Source organism: Heterocephalus glaber, unplaced genomic scaffold (assembly GCF_053883595.1).
Source record: "Heterocephalus glaber isolate CG9 unplaced genomic scaffold, H.glaber_assembly_v1.0 deba00000594, whole genome shotgun sequence".
In the NCBI taxonomy this organism is placed as follows: Eukaryota; Metazoa; Chordata; class Mammalia; order Rodentia; family Bathyergidae; genus Heterocephalus; species Heterocephalus glaber.
In genome coordinates this window covers 19,173,994-19,196,391 of record NW_028258151.1, presented here as the reverse complement: position 1 = coordinate 19,196,391, position 22,398 = coordinate 19,173,994, and the positions used below count along the sequence as shown (strand labels likewise).

General features: G+C 47.8%; 1 protein-coding gene across 13 annotated transcripts in view; it reads right to left on the bottom strand.

Annotated features, from left to right (window-relative positions):
* Positions 1-21,839, bottom strand: part of Cttn (cortactin) — a 42,171-nt gene extending 20,332 nt beyond the window's left edge. For 4 of the 13 annotated variants that reach the window (XR_015448948.1, XR_002397349.2, XR_205567.4 and 1 more), the window contains exons 1-11: positions 17,410-17,838; positions 15,827-15,913; positions 15,625-15,698; positions 13,430-13,559; positions 9,763-9,873; positions 8,409-8,463; positions 7,145-7,255; positions 4,661-4,771; positions 3,849-3,959; positions 2,956-3,066; positions 1,461-1,516 (exon numbers count right to left, since the gene is read on the bottom strand). Coding sequence is in view for 7 of the 13 variants with exons in the window: in XM_004852143.4 (XP_004852200.1) it covers positions 1,461-1,516; positions 2,956-3,066; positions 3,849-3,959; positions 4,661-4,771; positions 7,145-7,255; positions 8,409-8,463; positions 9,763-9,873; positions 13,430-13,559; positions 15,625-15,698; positions 15,827-15,913; positions 17,410-17,457 (1,005 nt within the window). In the remaining 6 variants the exon portion in view is untranslated. Of the gene's footprint in view, positions 1-1,460; positions 1,517-2,955; positions 3,067-3,848; positions 3,960-4,660; positions 4,772-7,144; positions 7,256-8,408; positions 8,464-9,762; positions 9,874-13,429; positions 13,560-15,624; positions 15,699-15,826; positions 15,916-17,409; positions 17,839-21,437; positions 21,469-21,708 lie in introns of those variants that run through there. The other 9 variants (XR_015448949.1, XM_004852144.3, XR_015448951.1 and 6 more) reach the window with 6 other exon arrangements.
* Positions 21,840-22,398: the final 559 nt, after the last annotated feature.

Sequence of the window (22,398 nt, the reverse complement as noted above, 5' to 3'; positions counted from 1 at the left end):
TTCTCAGTGACCCACCATGTTCTCAGGGACAGCCTCATAGCACAGCCCGGGTCCTGGGCAGTGGCCTTGCCTTGTCAACACTGGGTTCTGTGACTATACAACAGTTCCAAGGGAGAATCATGATGTTCCACACACAGGTTTAGAAGACGCAATACCAACCTCACATGCTTACTTCCACAGTGTCTGCAAGTTCCACGTTGTCATCACCACTGACACCAACCACAGACACAAGATGGAAACTTCCTCAGCTCCAAACCACAAAGGCACAACTTCTGACTCACTCGTTCATTAGCTCCTTCCTTCCTCCTGTCCGAGAGGCCCTCAGCCACCAGACACTTTTGTGGGTTCCCCGCCACCACCTCACCAATACTCCCTGCCCAGCATCCTCTGACCCAACCACTGCCATCAGACAGCCGCAGCTGTCTGAACTGAAGGAACTCCAGGGCTCACACAGACTTACCATATGTGCCCCACCCAAGTTCTCCAGCTCCACAGCCACCCCATTGGCCACCTGGGCTCCTCCCTCCTCTAGGGCCCTTGAAGACAAACCCCAGCCCTGCCACTCAGTCAACTACACACCTATGACATCAGACACTCATCCTCTTGCAATCCCCAGCCTAATCCATCACTTTGTTCTGAGTTCGGGGGCCACCTCCTCACAGCAATCTTAGACCAGCTTCCATGGTGCAGTCAGGGGCTTCTCAAGGCAGACCTCACTCTTGTCCCCTGCCTGCTAAACCCATCCAGGGCCAGAGTCCCCTTAACAAAGTGAGGACCTTACATGGTTTGTAAGGCTCCCTTCTCCAGCATTTGCAGCAACTCCATCCCCACACCCTGACATATGCTCTGTCCTCTGTTCTGCAGTCTCTCGACCCTGTCTTTCCTGGAAAACTCCTACCCACCCTTCAGAAGTGGGCTCTGAGTATCCCTTTCTGTGAACCCCTCAGCCTGTGCCATCTTCCCTGCTGTGTGATCCCAGGGTTCTCTCATCAGCCCTGGTCACATGGGGAGTGCCTTAGGAGAGGTCATCTGTAAGGTCAGCTAGAAGCTTCATGGCAGCAGAGCTCTAAGAGGCCCCACGTGACACCTGTCACCACAGTCAAGGGCAGGATGACCCCATAAATGGTCTCATATTAACTCAATTTCCAATCTGATTTACCACTGATAATTAAAGTTCAAATAGCTGCAAGACCCAGTGACAGCCCAGCCACTCACTGCTATGCCATGGCCAAGCACTGAGACTGTCTAGTTCAGAACCTGACTGTGAAATGTGACAGTGAGTTAGTTGGCCCACTGCTACCATAGTGACACACGCCAACCTCAAAGGGTGGACTTCCGGAGCCATGAGCCGAGTGCCTGTCGATGGTATCCACCAAACAGCAGCTGACATACAGGGAGGGCTGTAGAAATCTCTGAGCCTGCTGGCAGGAAGCTCCACATCTGGGGCTGGAGATCCTTACCTTATCCATCCGATCTTTCTGCACTCCATACTTTCCGCCGAATCCTTTGGAGTAGTCTGAAAGGTGACAAAACACAAGACTTACTCTGAGGTGGAGAACAGGCCCAGGCCGAGGTGAGTGCAGGTACATGCAGACAGGTCTGAAACAGCCCGAGGAAAGAACTGAGAACTGCTACAGGATAAGCTTTCCTCGCCAGGCGAGTTGTGTTTGACCCATGTCCAGGGCACAGGCAGGGCAGCAGGACTGAGGTGTAGGCATGCTTCTGGCATTCTCCCAGGGGAAGGGGAGGGGATGGGCAGCAAGCTAGCAGGAAATAAGCCAAGGAGGGGGGCACAGGACAGGCCTTTGCAATGCGCCACTCCACTAGCACAGTCTTCCACACCAGCCACGGGGCTTATTCTCCTATGTTTCCTGCACACCCGTTCTACCCAGCACTAAATAGAGGCTCAGTTGCAGTTTGTTCTCTTGCTTTTTTAAAGAAAGAAAATGCTCCATGTGGACTTCTACCAGCCTAATAAGTCTGTTGCAGCAACACGCAATCACATGAAATTGAAAGTCATGCAGTCTCAATGCCACAGAGAACCAAAGGCCATCTCCATGCAGTTTTCGGGACCAGGCCAAAGTGTGTTCACCTGCCCAGGCCTGAGCACTATGCAGTTCCTAACACTGGGCTGAAAGCCTACTCTGCCCTGCACTGTTGGAAATCACCGTTCAATAACGTGTCCAGATTCTAGTAACCAAGTTCTCTGATGGAGAACTTTAGTGCAGACCAAGTGATTGCTCTAAGGAAAATGCATCAGCTATTTGGAATTCTAGTGTGTGGCCCTAGAAAGGTCCCTTTTCAGCTGTGTGTACACACTGTGTGGCTCTGTGTGATCTTACACATGGATAGTGTCATTAAAAAAATAAATAACAAACGAAATCACCCACCCCTGTCCAAAAAGCACCACCACCACAATGAAACACAGAAACCACACAGAACATGCCTGTCTCAAGCCCTTGCTGTTAACAAGCCTCTGGCTTAAGGGTCAGGGGCTGCTAGAACTAAATCCCTCTCCCCTAACCTCAGAGGCAACAAGGCCCAGAGAAGTCATGGTCAAAAGCAAGCAAATGCGTGCAGAATACTGCTGGAAGACCAGAGGACCATTCTGGAAACTAGATATGCTATAAGGTTAGAGTTCATAACCTTCAAACTCACTCATTTCTTTTTTGGTACCAGGGATCGAACTCAGGACCTTGCGCTTATGAGGCAGGCGCTGGAACCACTGAGCTAAATCCCTAGGCCAAACTCACTCATTTCTAACCCCAACTTTCCTCTAAAAGGTCAGAGGGAAAAAAAATGGGAAGAAGGGGAGCTTAGTTCAATGGTTAAGGATGCCCACTGGCCTGACAGCTGGTGACTTGAAGCTATTGCAGCACCAAGGTTAACCGCAAAGCCTGTGCTAGAAGTGGCTGCACTGCAAGGGAAGGTGGGAGAGGCGGGGGGCAACTGTGCCTTGCTGGGACTCGTGCTTGGCCAGTCTCTCCTTGTAATCAAACCCCACAGCGGAGGAGTCCTGCCTCTCGGACTGAACACCAAATTTGCCTCCGAAACCAGTCTTATAATCTGGAAATCCACATGTGACAATGGAGGAAAACAACCAAGAGAGGAAACACAGGTTGCATTAGAATCACATGAGTGTGTGCAATGTCCAACACATTGTTTCGGGAAAACAAGAGCTCCAGTAAGTGAGGAGGGGCATGAGAATCTGAAGTTGGCTCAAATGGTTAAGGAACAACTTGAAAGGGGAACACTTCAGCCGAGACCTGGAAGCAGCTAAGAACTGTACTCTCAGTAGTTCAGTAAAGACACTCCAGGCTTGGAGGTTTGTCTCTAGGGTCCCATCCATGCTGCTGAGAGACATCAAATACAAAGGACACCTTGCCCCACCCCTGCCAGGCACAGGATGGGTACCTGAACCCTTGCTGAGGTGGGGCAGACAGAAGGCCTCTGCTCCCCTTGAACTGACTCGCCCAGGGTCAAGGTTCTCATTCTGACCATAAAACACTTCTGGTTAGAAAGGAAGCATCTGCTGGCACAAACCATAGTCCACTCTATAATCAAGAACTAGGGACTAAATGCACTGTGCTTCAGTGTGGTACCCCAAGGGCAAAAGGCAAATGTGCCCAGCAGTGCTACTGGCACAGTCCTGTGGCTGTGGAGACCCAGCCCTCATGTGAGTGAAAGCCCTGCACTACACTAGCTCAGGGGCTTCTGAAACTCTAGGACAGCATCACACAGTGAGACAACACTTCATCAGGAATACAGCAAATACAAAACACAGTGACTGGTCTAGGAAAGGACACGAACTCTCGAAATGGCCTTAATTATGGGCAAAGAGAATGTACCTTTTTGGGATTCATGCAGCTGTAATTTCTCTTGGTGATCCCAGCCAAGGGCACATTTGTCTTGTCTGTCTGTCTGCACACCAAATTTTCCTCCAAACCCTTTCACATAGTCTACATGCACAATAAAAGGCCATAATCTAGTGTTAACAGGCAGCCTGGGTCACATGTAGAAAGCAGGTTTCTAATAATGCAATTTAAGACACATAATTCACTAAATCCACCCTTTCTTTTGCAAAGCTTTGAAACATCCATTAAACATGGTGAAACATCCATTAAGAGGCCCTCCACATAGAGTGGCCAGAAAATCAACTCTTCCGTAATCTCAGATAAATCTGCAGCTAAACACAGACAGGGCCACCCAATGCACATGGCTCACACCAGCACTCCCAGGCATCACGGTCTCACAACTTATAGACACATGTGTGGGACAAAGACATGATTATAAGCAAAACTACTACAGTTTAGAACCAAAAAAAGTATAAACTTCTGACCTCTCATTTAACAGCTGTGTTTTTGGATTCACTGTTTTCTGTTTTGGTTTATGTTTTTTGAGACCGGGTTTCACTATGTTGCCCAGACTGGTCTTGAACTCCTGGGCTCAAGAGATCTTCCTGCCTCATCCTTCTGAGTAGCTGAGTCTACAGTTATGAGCCATGGCATCTGTTAAATGGATTGTTTCAAAACTGAATATTTAATAAAAAGAAATGTCTACTTTAAGAGTGGTCTGAAACATTTTGTTTTTCCCCTTCTGTCCTGGCTAATGCCTGTCACATTATTCTCCCAGCTAAAGAATAAGAGAAAACTAAAGACACCTTTCTGGGACTCATGTTTCTCTGTTTTGCCTTGATATTCAAAGCCAACGGCGCTCTTATCCACTTTGTCCTTGTCAATACCGTATTTGCCACCAAAGCCTTTGGAGTAATCTAAAAAAAAGAAAAGACTATTTAAAAACCAGCAAACAGATTCAATGAGTATCCCATGAGTCTTAGTAGTCATTAAGAAAGTACTGTTATTACTCGGTTTCCCAGGTTCTTTTCCCCCCTTAGGTTTTGGAGACAAGGTCTTGCTATATAGTCCAGGCTGCCTCAAACTAATGATCCTCCTGCCTCACCTCCCAACAGCTGGGATTATAGGTGTGTACACCCATGTCCCACTTATCACTCAATGAAGAAAGAAAGACAAAGAGAGAGAGAGAGAGAACTCAGACTACCTGGAAGATCACTGAGTAATATGGATAATATCTGTGTGTCATAATATAAACATAAAGATAGTAAAGACTGCAAGCATTATGGTTTGGACCTGGAATGTTCCCCAAAGGTGCTGTGCTTAATTAAGGCTTGGTCCCCAGCTGCTGGCACTGTGGGAAGTGATGGAAACTGGGACATGTGGCCTAGCTGGGAGAGGTGGGTCATTTTGGGGGGCTTTGGAAGGATATAGTACTCTATTCCCGCCCCTCCTGCCAGCCTGCCATGAAGGAAAGGCTTTGTTCTGTCACATGCCTCACCATGGCCCAGAAACAACAGAGCCAAGTGACCACGGACTGAGACTATAAGCCAAATAACCCTTTCCTCCTGTGACGTGTTTGTCTCAGCTATTTTATGACAAGGGTGAAAAGCTGATGAACAGCAGGTTAATAATTACAATGTCATCCCTCATTCCAAACGACAGCGGGAAGTAACGACAAGGCTTGAGGCCAGGATGCCCAAAGCAGCAAGTGTCAAAATCTCTGAAGCAAGCAGAGATGTTCCAAGGAAAACTTCCTAAGAAAAAGAACACACAAGATAATCAATAATCCAAAATAGGAAGAAAAGGTCCAAAGAGGTAGGGATAGTGGGAGGGGAAGGGGAAAGGAAAGAAGGGAAAGGAAAAATGCTGAGGAATGGAAATAAAGTCTTTGTAAATAGGGAAGGGTGGAGGGGGTGAAGGGAAGGCTAGGAATGGGGAAAAAATAAGAACTAAGATGCATTATGTAAAGGTACAATTCCCAATGAGAAATGTAATTGTGTTGTATACCTAAAATGTACCAATAAAAGAATTTAACACCAAAAAAAAAAAGAAAAAAGAAAAAGAACACAAAGGCACATCTTCCAGAAACATTGATTCTACTCAAAGCCCAGTCACTTAAGTCACTTCTCAGGCTGGGGATTTAGCTCAGTGGTTCCACCACCTGCCCTGTAAATCCAAGGACCCGAGTTCAATCCCCGGTACCAAAAGTAAAAAAAAAAATCCCAAAACAAATAAAAGTCACTTCTCTTCCAAAGCATGACTCTCATGGACCTGGTTATGGGGTAGAGCATGGAGATCAAAACCTATGAGGAAAGGCCCAGGCCATCAGAGGCCCTTGAGGCTTCCTTCTGCTCAGAGCCAGTAATGCACAGGACTGAAAGGCAGACCCAGGGAGCGCTGCACACACTCTAGTCTGGGCAAGAGTCTGCACACTCTGGCAGAGAGGAGCCTGATACCAGCACCAGGATGACCGGTGGGCCCCTGGCAAACCCCAGACTGAGCTTCTCCACAGGCCCACAGGTGCCATTAAGGGGAAATACCAAGCCAGTGCTGCCTGAACTTTCAGTGATGCTGTCGGCTTTGTTGTCAAAAGAAATCAGTGCTTAGTGTTTAAATATTGGCAGTCATTAAAAAAAAAAAGGAAAGTTCAGGCCAGACAAAACAGTGCAGGAGAATGGAGAAGTTGTGACCACCAGGCAAGGTCCTGACTCTGACAACCTGCAACCTCCGTAACAGAAAGAGTTTTGAGTGGAGTATATAAGGGTATGTAAGAGCAAAAGGAAAAGGCAGTGCACCCCAAAAGGTCAACCTGACAATATTTATCAAAGTTTCAAGGTTTTTCGGAGAGCTGAACATCAAACGCAGATCCCTGCACATGCTAAGCACATGCTCTACCACTGACCCATATATCCAGCTCCTATCAAAACTTTAACAGCTTTCACCCCTCATTTCTATTTTTAGAAACTGATCCTTTTGAATAATCACTCATGTGTAAGACATAGGTACAAAACCGTTCACTGCAGTCAATTTTTAACATCAAAAAATTGCAAATAACCTAAATTTCACATTAAAGGAGGAATGGTTAAGCAGTCTATGGAATCTCCATAGGACAGGAGACTGAGCAGCCACTAAAAACATGAAAAGTCCACATCTAGTCACAGAAAAAGAGCATCAAAACACTTTCAATTAAAATAAAGCATGTATAATGCAACCCAATTTATACAGGGAAGAATCCCCTCCAGCGTTCCTTTTCGTAAATGCATGAGAAAGACAGCAGAGAAGTCCCTCACCTTTCTGTGACTCGTGCTTCTCTGTCTTCCCCTGGTAGTCGAAGCCCACAGCACTCTTGTCCACCCGGTCGGCCTGCACCCCATACTTGCCACCAAAGCCACTGGAGTAGTCTAAGGAGACAGGAGAACAGTCAGCATGAACACGATGACAAGCTCAAGTGCCACTCTTGTTAAACTAAGCAAAACGGAAGTGTTCAGGGGTTACAGCAGTGAAGAAACAGAGCATAAGTCTTAAAACAGACAAGCCACCCACTGTTCCTCACAGATGACTCTGGGCACATTTACAACCCCTGCACAGCAGAGCTTGCATCCATTTCCACTGCTCCAGGACAGTTCGATCCCTCTGGCAGAAATAAAGTGGCATGCTCACTTTAAAAACTGGTCAAGTAGGGCTGGGAATTTAGTGTTTGTTCTGGCACCTGCCTCACAAGCGCAAGGTCCTGAGTTCAATCCCCGGTACCAAAAAATAAAAAATAAATACAAAAATAAAATAAATAAAAACTGGTCAAGTAAAGGTCAAGGCATAAAGAAAGCTATGCAGCTGAAGACCTTACGTATCAGACCCTACTGCTCCATATGCCCACACCTCGCCTAACTACACCTGCACTACTCAGGAACAAGCTCATTCCTGAATTATGAGATAACACACAAAAGGCAGAATTAAATACGCCTGCAGATTTATTTAGACACATGGAGCATTCTAAGGAGATGATACACTTTTGTCTTTAAAATATGGCTTCAGAGAGGGGCCGGGGGTTTAGCTCAGTGGTGCCGCCACCTGCCTTGCAAGCACAAGGTCCCGAGTTCAATCCCTGGTACCACAAAAAAATAAAATAAATAAATAAATATGGCTTCAGAGACTGGTTATATAAAGATTAATCACTACCATACTTACCACTATAGGTGAATAATGAAAATGAGAGTTAAGTAACTCTTTTTATTCTCAGGAGGGAATGTTAGTTGTTTGGGGTTTTTTTGTTTTGTTTTGTTTTTTTACCAACAAAGCCAGAAAGCAGCATCACTCAAAAGAGGGGCAGCTTCCACAGCAAGCTGGGAGGCATCACGACACCAGATGCCAGAGCTTTGTGTGTGCTGCCTGACAGTACATCCAGGTGACTCAGGAACTCAGAGAGCAGAACTCTCCCTAGATGACATCCCTCCCCACAAGGAGCTGGCTTCAGGCAACCAGGCCTCGGGGCTCTCCCCTCAAAGCTGGGTTGCCTACAGGGCTGCTTCTGTCCCATCCACACATTCCACAGCTCACCTTTCTGGGAGGCGTGCTTCTCTGTCTTCCCCTGGTACTCAAAACCTACTGCAGACTGAAAGTACAGAAAATAAAAGACAAAATGCACTTTTAAATGCCTCTAAAACTGTCACTCTGAGTTCATAATATATATAAAACTTCAAAAACCACAAACCATGTTATTTTTTGACTGGTTTCCTAAGTTAAGTGCAGGTTAAATTAATGGCAAAAGCTCTGGTGCTGTGAGTTTACATGCTATTGCTATAAAATGTTCCATAGCCAGGCACGGTGGTGCACGCCCATAATCTGGGGGGGGGGGGGGGGAGGGTGGCTAGTTTGAAGCCAGCTGGGCAATTTAGTGCAACTGTGTCTCAAAATAAAAAGGGCTTGGAGTGCAGCTCAGTGGCAGAGTGCTTGCTAGCAGGTGCAAGACTCTGGGTTCAATCCCCAGAATTGTCAAAAACATAGTTCCAATCTGGCTAACTCTGCAGTCATGCTGTACCCAGGGCAGTGTGGCCTCCTTCCCAGCAGGCTGCTAAAGATCATGCTCAGCTAATGTATTTTAGCAACATAATCCCAATCTAGAACAATTTCCTATGCCACATAGAAACTCATTCTTCACATAAGCTATCCTAAGAACAAAATGAATACTAGTAACAAAAATAGCAGCAGGAGCCAAGCACAATGGTGAGCATCTGTGCACACAGTATCTGCTCTGCTTCCCACACAGCCCCAAGAGCTAGGGATCAGCATGAACCCTATTTTACTGACATGGAAATTCCATGACAGCTAGCATGTCAAAAAGTTGGAACACAGACTGAGGTCTGCCCAAACCCAGGCTCTTGCCTGCCATGCTATAAAAAAAGGCGCTGACGGCCCTGACCCAAAGGGAATCAGAACGGGCTCAGGCCTGAACCTGCCAGAACATCTGGACACAGCCTGCAGCCGTGGAAACGAGGGTTTCATGCTTCCCAGAAAGAACTCTGAGCGGCACTTGCCACAGTGACATATATGAAAGGAAAGGGCTAGTAATGATCCCTACTGATACATTCTTAGGCAATAAATCTAAGGGTGTCCTGTGCTGAGGGCACTTAGAGAAGGACCCCGGTCCACCTGATGAGTGGATAGCAATGCAGGAACTTCTATAGGCAATTTGTCAAAGGCCTTTCTCTACATGGTACTACCCTGCTGTCCCATCCAGCTCGCCCATCCTCTCAGAGCATCCTGGGGACAGAGGCCTGCCAACTCTTACCCAAACAGCCTTCCCTGCGCACTGCTGCAAGTGGCCTGAAGGACACGCACAGCAGCAGCATGTCGGTGTGGGAGGCAGTGTGATCAGCAGAGAGCAGGGCCACTCTCTGTGCCCATCACTCACCTGGTCAACTCTGTCCATCTGCACACCAAATTTGCCTCCAAAACCCCGGACTGAGTCGACCTGAGAGCAGTGCTTAGAAAGCTTCGACTGATACTCGTGGCCAACAGCTGACTGGAATAGAGTCCAAAAATAAAGTATCAGGCACCAAGCCTAGCAAAACATTAACAGCCCAGGTGCAGGGCCGAGGAGGGCCACCCTAGGCCAGAATGGTGGACCTCTCCTCCAGGCACCCAATGCCAGCAGACACAGGGCTGACTCCTGGGAGGAGCCGCAGCCCAAGCAGTTGAGTCCCTGGTGTAGGGCTCCTCCACTGCAGCTCCAGGGCTCCCAGGCCACAGCTCCTGACCCAGAGAGGAGCTTCAGATGCGACAGGGTGTGGAAAAAGGTCACAGGTGGCAGCTGACAACACAATTCATAAGACCCATATACATGGAGACCGCTAGCAATATATTTACTCTATTAAAAGAGTAGGGCTTTTTTATACTATATGAACAGCAAATCAGGACAAATATTTATTTTGCCAACACATACAAACATATATTTTGGTAATAACACGGACTTGGAATCGACAGCTAAGTACACATGCCTTGTAGGCACTGTCACCCAAACTGGCTCACTCCAGGGTCAACAACATTTTGTCAGCCCCCATCAGGAGGACACAGGTTCAGGAACCTTCTGTATGCCACATATCCAACAGGTGACAAAGTGAGGAAGAACAGCCTGGGGTTTTGGCCTGCTTCCCACCTTGGGATCTGCAAACCATGGCCTGAGGGGCAGCCTTCTCCAGCAATGATGTTCTGGGGAACCCACCTGTGCCTCTTCACCAGCACAGTGTCTCTGGCTGTGTCTGACTCTTCCACCCAACACAGCAGTCTCAACCCTGTGACTACAGTGCTGCCCCAGCCCCAGCGGCTCCTCACACCGAGCACAATAAGGCCCACAGTGGGCAATCCCCTGGCGACCCCTTCATTGGTAGTGAGGACAGGTAACCCAGTTGGAGGCATAGGGAGGGCCCACACACAACCAAACACTTAACAGTGAGGCTCCAGACCTCCCTGCATTGGTCGGTTACTTGCAGATGCTGAGTTTGGCCTCTAAGTTGGGCAGTCTTCAACACATCAGTGACACTCAGCAGGCACCTCAGTGTCCACGCATCCTAATGATGAAAGCCTTTGGAGCTGTTACTGTCACAGCTCAGGCTGAAGTGATGGCCAGGCCAAGAGCTCTGGACCCCCTAAGCATGGCAAATGGCCCATCTATGGCCTCTAGGATCTCAACCACATAATGTCAGTGAGAGTGGTGAGAGGCAGCTGTGACAAAGGGATTCCTCAGCATGACTTTTAATTGGAAAGTTACAAGAAAATGGTTCTAAAAATATGGCTAGGATGACCATATTTGGCAATAGTTACAGCTTTCTGACCCAAACAGATATGCTCCCCAAAGTGTCTTTGATCATCTACTGGCAGAATTGTACTTGTTATTAGATAGTAGTGCAGGTGGAGTCCTGTCCTACAGACTTAGGTACAGGAAGCAGCAGAGACCAGGCAAGCAAGAAGCCTGTAGGATGGACCACAGCCATCTCAACCCCAGAAGGGGGGCAATATGGTCAGACAATGGCACAACCAGAACCTCGAAGCTCCTGTCCTTGCCCAAAATGATTCTGGCAGTGTCTATCACATGTTCCTCAATGCAACACAAGGATCTCTCTATTTTTTTTTCAATTTTTGGAGAGGGCAAGTTACAAAGACCTTAAGCACTTATCCCCAGGTTTACAATCAGTTCTTTCTGAAAACAGGCCGATCTGAAGGTACTCACGTGAGCTGGAAAATGACCGTTCCTAGACACGCAGGCCCAGGAGCTAGCAGGACTAAGCAGCAACAGCACCAGCACCCCTCACTGGGCCTACTGCTGCAGGATCATTACCAGCCCCACTCACCGGTGAGTGATTCTTTGAGCCAGCAGGACCCCATGTGTGTGTCAGCCACAAAGCATGGCTCTGCACACTCACCACATGTTCCTGAGCACCCTGCATGACACCAGGCCAGGCACAGGTAAGAGCGATGAGTGCTGGCCCAGGAAAGCCCAGGCCAAAGGAGAGTCGCTGCAAACCACAGCACAATATGGCAATGACAGCTGACGGGGATGCCAAGGCCAGCATGAGGGAGGTGGGTTCCCAGGGCGGCCAGCTGGGGTAGAAGGAAGAGATGGGCTCTACGGGAAGCTTTTGGGCTACAAGGCCTAAACCACAGGCTCAAGGCTGAGTGAGATTCAGGCCAACAAGAGGTACAGTCCAAGCGGCAGCAGAGAAGCCAGAAACCAGCACATTTTGAATCAAATTCTTCCTGGATGAACTGTCGTCATTTTCCCTAATGTGTAATTTCCCAACCCCAATTTCCATAATCAGTTTCCATAATCCTCTCTCTGCGGTAACTCCCCACGATCTCAGTGAGCACAAGCTCAGTTCCGGGTGGGAAAGGCTCCCACCTACTTGATGCAGGATTCTGTCTGCTTTGCTCCACAGCTCTGAAAGGCTACCAGGCTTGTATTCAGAGCCCCAAGATGATTCTTTTCCACACATTACCCATTTCAGCATCAGGACATCTCTCCGGAAGTGACATAAGTGAAACAGCAAATGTCCATGTCTCTTTCCTGCAGATGGTACCTAGTCAGCTTCCAGCTCCAGGCTATTTCTAGATGTGGTTGGGGTGCTCCCAGGCCCACACCCCACACTCCAGTCTACTCTGCTGCTGGAATAATATGTACCTCACTCTGACACAGCTTTATCATTCCACACCCAGCTCAAATGTTTAACTCGATCCATGCAAGCCAAGGAGAGGTGTGGAATTACCCACCAGAACCCGACCCTGGCAGATCCTTTCACCTCTGTCCACAGTGGAGGCAACACCTGTCCAGTCAGAGTAATCCCATGATGCTCAGACCTGGAAATTCACTGCTGCACAGGAGTCTGCAGAAGTCAGACCTGCTTTACTGCAGACACACAAAGATGCTGCTGTCTACACTGTCGTTTCCCCAGGGAGAAACCAGCCAGCCCTCCGAGCTGACACTTGCCTGCTCTTAGGTAGAACAACCTGCAGTGCTGTAAAGGTGCCTGTGCTTATCAGCAGCTTCCGTGAACATCTGCCCAGCAGCCTGGTCCCATCACTCATGCTCATGGGGACCACCCAGTCAGTACTGACATAATGCACTGAGGTCAGTCAAGGCACGTGGATGTCAGCTACATAATGGCAGAATTTCCATGAATGATGTGACAAGGGGGCCGGATCCATAGATATGATTCTGCTCTGTTGAGTGGTATAATTTAGGCCACAAGCTGGAACCACAGGCAGTGGTAACTAAGACGTCTGCAGTCTGGATGCTTCTGGACTCTGTCCCATTCACAAAGCTGACTGCAGGAGCTAATCTCCCCTCAGGGCCTCCCTACATATCAACAACTCGCCAGCACCTCTCAGAACTTCAAAAACACTTCCAGAAAAGCAGGAGAGCTTTGTGAGTAGGTTCAATCGACAAGAGGGTCACTCTGAGCAGATCTCACCCCCGACAAACCAACCCGACACTTTCAATCTAAGGAAATGTGAGGGACTACTTAGCCCATCACAAGCAGCCCACACAGCCAGGAGCCCAGCCCAGGCAGTGGTCACCCACTTACTTTATCCATCCTGTCTTGTTCCACGCCGAATTTCCCTCCATAGCCATGGGAGGCTTTTGGTCCTGTTTCAAGTTCCTTCTCCTTGAGAGTTTGATGTTCTTGGAAGACGTTCTCTCTTAGCTTGTGTATGCTTGAGAGTGAGATAGAAATAGGGGGTGGGATCAGCAAAACATATGTGCACCCTTGCTTTGAAATGGGACAAATAAAGACAGGCAACATCACCTTTGCAAACTTGAAAGCTTTCCTACCAACTGCCTACCTTCTACATGTTCCTGTCTATCCTGCCAGCTGGGGTATCTACCTCAGCGGTTCTCAGTCAGGCAGAAATGCTGATCAGAATCTATACCACAGGACATCCAACTGCCCCCAAAGGCACCCAACTAAAACTTGAACTTCACTTCATTTGGAGAAAAGCTGCTCATTTTAGTAGACAAATGGGTTCGGAGTACAAGCTCTGCAAATGCCATCAGGAGGCAAAGGAGGGAATAAAGTCAAAGGTCCCTTCCTCCAGACCCTCAAGCCCACCAAAGACGCCAAATACTGAGAGTTTTTCTTTACTTGAAGTACTCAAGTATTTTACACCTTCCAGATAAGATGAAAAGGGCTGGGGATTTAGCTCAGTGGTTCCGTCACCTGCCTCGCAAGTGCAAGGTCCTGAGTTCAATCCCCTGTACCAAAAAAGAAAAAAAAAAAAAAAAAAAGAACCAGATAAGATGAGAGACATTCATAATTTACCATCTAAAAGCCATTTTTCATTTTAAATACAGGAGAGTAGGAAACAGATCACAAGAGTCAGCCAAAATCTGACAGGCCAGGAAGCAGCTGTCACCATGAGACCCCAGAATGGGCATGGAGCCCTTCTGCCCAGAAGACACAAGGCCCACACCTTCAGTACAAGGACAACAATCCCAGGAGTGTGGATAAAATACACCCCAGGCCTGGAAACTACCTGATTCCTTTATGAGCAAGGGAAGACCCCTTTCCTAAACTCTGGGAAGGGGCACAGGATGCCAAGAAATATCGCACTCCCACACTTCCCTCCTGGACTCCTAATCCATCCAGAGACTGCTGTCCCAGACAGTCCTGCGTGCTTTCCATCCACACCCCTTCCCGACAGGTTCTGGGGCCACAAGGAACAGAAGACTGGAGAGAGGTCTGGATGACCTAATCAACTCGGGGGTCTGCCTAACCCCATGGCAAACAGCCTAAGGCTGTGCCAGATGCTCCTGTCAGCACCCATTTCAGCCCTTCTCTTAGCCAGCCCGAGGCCCTCTGCCTTCTCAGGTCACTTCTGTGGGAGGCTTGGGCTAAGCAAGCCGGGGGGACGACTAACACTCAAGTCTAAAGAGCTCCCCTGCAGGAGGACCACTAGCCTAGACATCACAGTGAGACCCCATTTTATAAAAAACCATATAAAAAATTACAAGTGATATTCTAAAACGTCACCATGCAGACTCCTGTGTTGTTCTGGGTGATTTACTGAACCTTCCTCTGCCAGACACTGTGGCCGAGCAAGACAGGGCCTTTCCCACGTACCAAAGCAGATCACCGGGTCAGCAGTGCTGCCTTTACAACACAGGACAAGGAGAACCAACCCTGACCAGTGTGACCTAAAACAAACCTCTCAGTGTGTTTTTAAAGGTCCTTTTATCAACGCTTCCTGATGAGAAAACAAGCTGCCCAGAGGTGGCATTTAAGACAGTGCCAGGTCAGAAAAATGACACAGCTCATTGTCTCCTGTTCTAGGGTCTTCACAAAGCCTGGAATTCAGCTCACACTCTCCAGGTATTACATTCTGCAACACACAATAATTTTCAGACAATAATAAAAAGGAGTATGTTTAAGGAGAAAGAACCTATGCAACTTCAGCCCCTGATAAAAATCACAATATGCAAAAGTAGGCGCTCCACAGTTATAAACGAGGAGATTGTTTGCAGTGGAGATTTTACATTACTGGACATCTACACCTGTAAGTACATGTACATAAAAACACGCATTAAATGTAGGCATCATGTCTTACATTCATTCATCTCCTGTAGGAACATGAGATCATTACACTAAGCAAAAGGAACTCTGATGCCTGACTGCACCCTCTAGATGTCAGCAGTAATGTCCCTGCTGTGACCTGTTCCCATCCTGGTGAGAGTGTGCAGAGGGAGGGCCCCATTCACCATGGCACCCAAAGAGGCTCTTACTTGATGTGTTCCTGGTGCCCAGACCCTTGCACGGTTTTGGCGCCCCATCTCTGTTCCTTTTCACTTACGTCATTCTGAAAAGAAAAATAACTAGTAAACCCCACACCGTGGACCGTGAACACAGGCAAACACAAAGCCCAAATGAACAAAACAAAGGAAAATCACTTTCAAAGAAACGAATAGCCAGGGTGGTGACTCCTACCACAAAATCAGGGTCGGTCTCCCAGTCGTCAGCTCCCCCGTCGTCCTGGGTGATGGACACAGCATGGCCTGCTGACGCTTTCCACATCTGTAAGAGCAGCACCAAGGTTACAGAGACTGAGCACAGCTGCCCTGGGGGCCCAAACTACCAAAATGCCAATGCAACATACAGAGGACAGGAGTTAAACAACCAAATGCCCTTCATCATCACTAAACTTTTTTTTTTTTTTTTTTGAGACTGGGTCTCGCTATGCAGTTCAGGTTGGCCTTGAACTCACTATGTAGTCCAGGCTGCCTCAACTCCTGGCGATCCTCCTGCCTCAGCCTCCCAAGTGCCAGGATTATAGGCATGCGCCACCATGCCCAGGCATCATCACTAAACTTGAATGACAGTTGCAGGGATAAAAGCAATACAGTATTAAGAGCCTAACTTAATATTATTATAAGTCTTTAAAAAAAAGAGTACTCATTTTGATTTCAAGTACTTCCTGGAAATATAACAATGATCGTCTTTAACAATTTAATAAATGTTTCAAGTAATTTAGTAGAGGGCTGCCTTGCCATGTATTTGGGGAAATGCACAGCATATAAAATGCCAACTCCTCCCATGCTAGGAGGCTTAGAAAGCAGTCACGTTTATCCATAGCACTTTAAGACTGTCAGGTTTGATCTGTCATAGAGAACACTGACACATCTGCAGATACCAATAAGATCATTCTGTTTGTAACTTCAAAGATAAAATCTCACCTTTAAAGGGTTTACCAAAAAATTTTTTGTATTTAAAGATTGGATGCATCTTTCACAGAGAATAAAAACAGTAATAACATTTCACTGAGGCTATGAAGTAACTGAAAGATTATTTTAATTCAACTTACCAAAGCCGCACCCTGGTCTGACCTGAGGACTTCCAACCCTCCCGCTCTGGCTCCCCACAAGAGCTGTGGCAGCTTGTGTTCCCCTGGACAAAAGCCCTCCACAGCCTGCGAACGGTACCTTCTAGAGCCACCCAGCCAGCTCTCCTAGATCTAAAGGCCACATCTGAGATGGCAGTGAGAGACTGATCACAATGCACTGCTCTCAAATTTCTATACGTGACTCCTGCCCCTTCTCCTAAGCAAAGAACCATCTGCTACCAGGTGGGGCAGGACCTACAATGTCCCTCGAATGAGAGCCACTTTGAGCCTCATCTAGATGCCCCAAACATGGCAAGAATTTCCCAGATCTGGGCCGGGGATTTAGCTCAGTGGTTCCACTGCCTGCCTCGAAAGCGCAAGGTCTCAAGTTCGATCCCTGGTACCAAAAAAAAAAAAAAGAAAAAAGAATTTCCCAGATGTGATTTGCCTTTGACAGATTTTTAAAGAGCAGATGAACAAGCCTTAGCACTGAGAGGCAGACCAGATAGACTGGTTCTGATCATCCATTCACAAATGAAGTTACACTGGGCCTATAGCCTCTCCCTGCCCTGGGCAACACACTGTCCTAGACAGGCACCTGCCTAGGACTCCAGGGGCTAGTTTCAGTCACTGGAGAAAAGGTCACAAGAAAGGACAAGGGCCCCTGTGGGGCTCCAAAACTGATGCTCACCCCTAAGTCAAGGATAATGGTAGCTGCCTGCTTCTTTTTCAGATTCATCAGGGAAAGGGACAGCGCACAATCACTGATCTTTCTGGAAACCAGCTTCACAAGGCAGGAGGGAAGTCCTTCCACCTGCTTTATAACATCAGGTCTGGTGGCTCCTGCTACATGCAGCAGAATTCGAGGAAGATGTAGATGGCTTGTCTGAGAAATGCCTCCTACCACCAGTTCCAGAGCTTTCTGCAACTCCCTCTTCTAAGAGGCAACACTAGAAACTTGACTTCAGTTTTTAACTTTTTTTCAGTGGCAGCGCTAAACCCCAGGGCTTTGTCCATGCTACAGAAGCATTCAACTCCTGAGTTACATGCCCAGCCCCCAACTTAAGTTTTTAAACAATGAAATTTCTTTCAGAAAACTCTCCCCAACTTCCCACCCCTTTTCAGTAAAGAGGTTTTACCCTTACCAACCGGGGAAAGAACATTAAAATACTCACAACATAGAAACCTTTTTTTCCAAGAGATGAAAAGCTGCTCACAAAGATCTACTTAAAATACAATAATCCAATAAGGAATGTCCAGGCATTTGGGAGTGATTCTGTTCATAAAAAGATTAAGGGTAAAAAAAGATGTCTGCTCCCAGGCTCTCTGGGCAAATCTATCTGTGGAGGGCTTTTTAGAGTATCTCGGAAATCCTCCCCAGCATAAAAAGGTTATGTAAAGAATTCTGAAGGGAAGATGGAAAGATCTCCATTTTATTAATCAAAAAGCTCAACACAGAGGAACTAAAGATGTTTCAGGGAGAAGGCAAGTGGGGGGGGGGTGAAAAGAATTAAGATGTGTTACCTGCCCATACCAACTCCCTAAGATGAATGTAATCATTGTGTACTGCAAACATATACTAATAAAAATAAAATGTTTTAAAAAAGAAATAAGATGTTTCCAAAGACTTATAACTACATGGCATTTCTTCCTAATCCAAACAGAAATTATTGCCTCAGTTGCTAGTATACATTTCCTGTTTGCTATTTTACTGTTGTTTCCATTTTTTATTTATTCTAATTTATGATGTTGCTAAGAACAATAAAGTTCTATTATTGTGAGTTTTTACAAAGAATTTAAGAAAACACATTCTTTGAAAGAGAAATCTATTTTCAAACTGTACATCCAGAATATATAAAGAATCCTTTTAATTCAATAATAAAAAAGACACAAAACCCAATTTAGTAACGAAGCTGAGCACAGTGGCACACTAGTCCCAGCATTCCAGATGCTCGGGCAGGAACTTAAGTTTGGAATTCAAGACCAGCCTGAGCAAGACAGAGAGACCTCCCCTCCCTGGGGAGAGGCTGGAGATATAGCTCAGTGGTAGAGTGTATGCTTAGCATATATGAGGCCTTGTTGGGTTTAATCCCCAACATTGCACAAAAAAAGGCAGTAAGAGAATTAGAACCCTCCTATAGTCCTGGTGGGAATGGAAAATGGAAAATGGGCAGTTTTCCTCCAAAGGTGAAACAGCTACCATATGACACAGAGATTCCATTCCTAGATATATAAGAGAAATGAAAGCATAAATTCATATAAAAACTTGCGCATGAATGTTCACAACACCATTATTCATAATAGCTAGAAAGTAGAAATAATCCAAACCTCATCAACTGAAAGATGCATAACATGTGACTTAGCCACAAAATGGAATATTATTCATCCATAAAAAGGAATAAAGTTCTAACACACACTACAAAGTGAATGATGCTGTGAACAGAAAACCACACACATGATTCCACTGATATGAAACATCTAGAGTTGACAAATCTATAGAAACAAAAAGTACATTAATGGTTGCCCAAGGATAGGGGAAGGGATGACTAGGAAATGACAGCTAGGTTATAGGGTTTCTTTCTTTAAAAAAAAAAAAAAAGAGGCTTGGGCTATGTTGCAGAGGTTGGCCTCAAACTGCTGGGCTCAAGCAATCCTCCAGCCTCAGCCTCCCGAGTAGCTGGGACAGGGACACATGGTCTAGGGTTTCTTTGAGTTAATGAAACTGTTCCAAAATTGATTGTGATGAGTGCTGCACAACTCTGTGAAATAATGAAAACCACTGAATTGTGCAATTTAAATGGGTGAACTATATGGCATGCTTATTTCAATAAAGCTGTTACAAAAAATTACTGTTCAAAAATAAGACCTTCGGGGCCAGGGATTTAGCTCAGTGGTGCCATCACCTGTCTCACAACCACAAGGTCCCAAGTTCGATCCCCAGTACCAAAAAAAAAAAAAATAAGACCTTCATCCAACACCATCAATATTACACCTCCCTTGCAAACGCCACATACAAATAAAGAGTGCGGGAACATGAAGTAACCCCGCCCTGTATAAACCATGTGAAAAATGCTACTAGTGAAGAATGCTGTGAGTGATGGGGTAAAAGCACCGATCCAGAATCAGCCTTCCATTAGCCTGACTATGGACAGCTCAGCAGAAAACCAAAGAGAACAAAAAGGAATCTGAGCAGCCAGAGGAGATGTCACAGGGACCACTGACTCAGGAAGCCTCTCACCATACAGCACATACATTTAGGGTTCATCAGAGCCACGCCCGACCAGACAGAAGTGGGCTTGCTTGGCACAGACACCAGTGAAAGACAAGCACGCAGTCTCCTGCTATTAGCTGCTCAGGTCAAGGAATGCTGTGACTCAGGGCAGTAAAGGGACTCACAACAAGGCATACGTTCAACCATGTGCCTTCTGGGCACCTACTGCATGGTACAGGTCAAAAGTCTGAATCACCAAGTATGTTTACTATCATTTAAAACGCTTTAAAGACGGGTCTAACACAATGATTCAATTGAAAGTCAGCTTTCTGGGCCGGGGATTTAGCTCAGTGGTTCCGCCACCTGCCTTGAAAGCGGAAGGACCTGAGTTCGATTGCTGGTACTAAAAACAAAACAAAACAAAAAGTCAGCTTTCAATAGGGCATAGTGGTAATGCCTGTAATCCTGCTACTCAGGACGGAGGCTGAAGCAGGAGGATTTCAAATTCAAGGTCAGCCTGGGCAACTTAGCAAGAGCCTGTCTCAAAAAAAAAAAATTTTTTTTTTAAGGGCTAAGGATGTAGTAGAGCACTTCTCAAGAATTCTCGAGGCCCTAGGTTCAAACTCCAGTGCTGGAGAGGGTAAACTTAGCTACTGGGGACCTAATATGAGAAACAACTGTTTCCCCCAGCTCTTTACTCTGAAAGTCCCTTAAACTTAAAGCTGCTTCCTGGTTTCTTGAATTTCTGATGAATATTTCCCCAACCAGAGAGAGGAGCACTGACTCAAGGCTCTGGAGCCAGTGACTCACTCTAGTTCAGAAATGGGACCCGACGGCCCTCCCAATCCACAGCCTAGCCTAGCTAGCATGGCATGGCCAGGTGGACAGCACAGCTATGGGCATCAGTGGTTAGGGTCTACTGGGTCACACCCCGACAGAGAACATCCAGCCACGTCAAAACTGAGCACAATCCTGCAGAAACCTCAGCTGCATGGCCAGAAAATGAAATTCTCCCCAAAGTGGGCCCACAGGTTCCTTCCCACCCAGACTCTCCAGCTAGGCAGCTAAGGATCGTGTGCGAGACCTGTCCTATTCACGGAAACACAGGAGCAGAACACGCCCAAGCACCTTTCTGGTGCCTTGGCACACACCCAGGAAGGAAAGGCGGTTCGAGATTCCCAGCTCCCCACTGGCTGCAGCTGCGCGCCGCAGCATTTCCACTGACCCCATTGCAAACCTCCCTCAGGTGCGCAGGGCAGATCCCGAGCTCCTGCCCAAGGCCCTGCCGACACACACAGCGCCCTCCAACCTCCACTCCTTCCTTGGTCCCCACCCCTTCCCCAGCCCTTCTCACCCTAGGCCCTCCCCTCGGACCCCATCCACTTCCCCTACCCCCTCGGATGCCATACACCTCAGGCTCAGGGTCCTTCAGCACGCCCTGACCTTCCCACACGGGTCCCTCCCATAAGGGTCTCTCCCCCACAGGGCCCTCGCCCTCAGACCCACACCTCCTGGTTCCTGGGAACTCCAACACCTCAGTCTCCAGGCCCCTCCCCCTCAGACCCTTGACCCCCATACCTCACGAGCTCCTCCCCCGCCCCAATGTCCCTCCCAGACCCACTCCACCAGTGCCTGGGACCCCTCCCCCTCGGGCCCCTGAACCTCCGGTCCCCGCTGGACCCCTCAGATGCCGAAGCAGGCCCTAGGACCCTCGCCCGCTCTCCCCCCCCAGCCAGAAACCGCGAGCGGAAGCGTGGTAAGACGGCTGCTTCCTTCCCTTTCCGGGCTCTGCGCCGTCCCGACCGCGAGAGCCGCGCCCGCTCACCGCCGCGGAGTCCTCGCTGGTCCGCCGGGCTCCCGCCGCGCCAGCCACTCTGAGAGAGCCCGCTCACTTCCGGTTCCGCGGGGGCGGGGCAGCATCCGGGTCTACGCGAGGCCCCGCCTTTTCCCGCCCCCTGTTCGCACCGGGCAGCGGTGCCAGTGAAGGCGCAGGCGCGGGCGCAGGCCAGGCTAGCAAGGCTTGCTAAAGTTCCTACCCAGAATGAGTTTATTGAGCGTGAGAGTTCGGTGGCCATGTGCTGGGAAATAGACAATCCAGGCTGGTGTTTCAGTATTCATAATCATGCCCCGGTGAGAAGGGGAAAATGAGTCCACAAAGGTGACAATGCTGTGTCCCTTGAGCACTGAGGATTCTCAAGAGGTGGCTGTGACCAGTCAGCTGAAGGGAACATGCCTCTGCACCATCCATCCCCTCATTCATCCATCCACTCATCCCTCCATCCGTCTGTCACCCGTGTATCACCCATTCAACCGCCCGCCCATCCAGCCACCCCATCCACCATCCATCCACACCTCACCCATCTCGCCAGCCATCCATCAATTATCCATGCATCCACCCAGAGAAGGTCAGATGTGTGTCAGGGGTAGTAGGATCAGCACATGTGACTTGCCCTCAGGGACCTTCCAGAG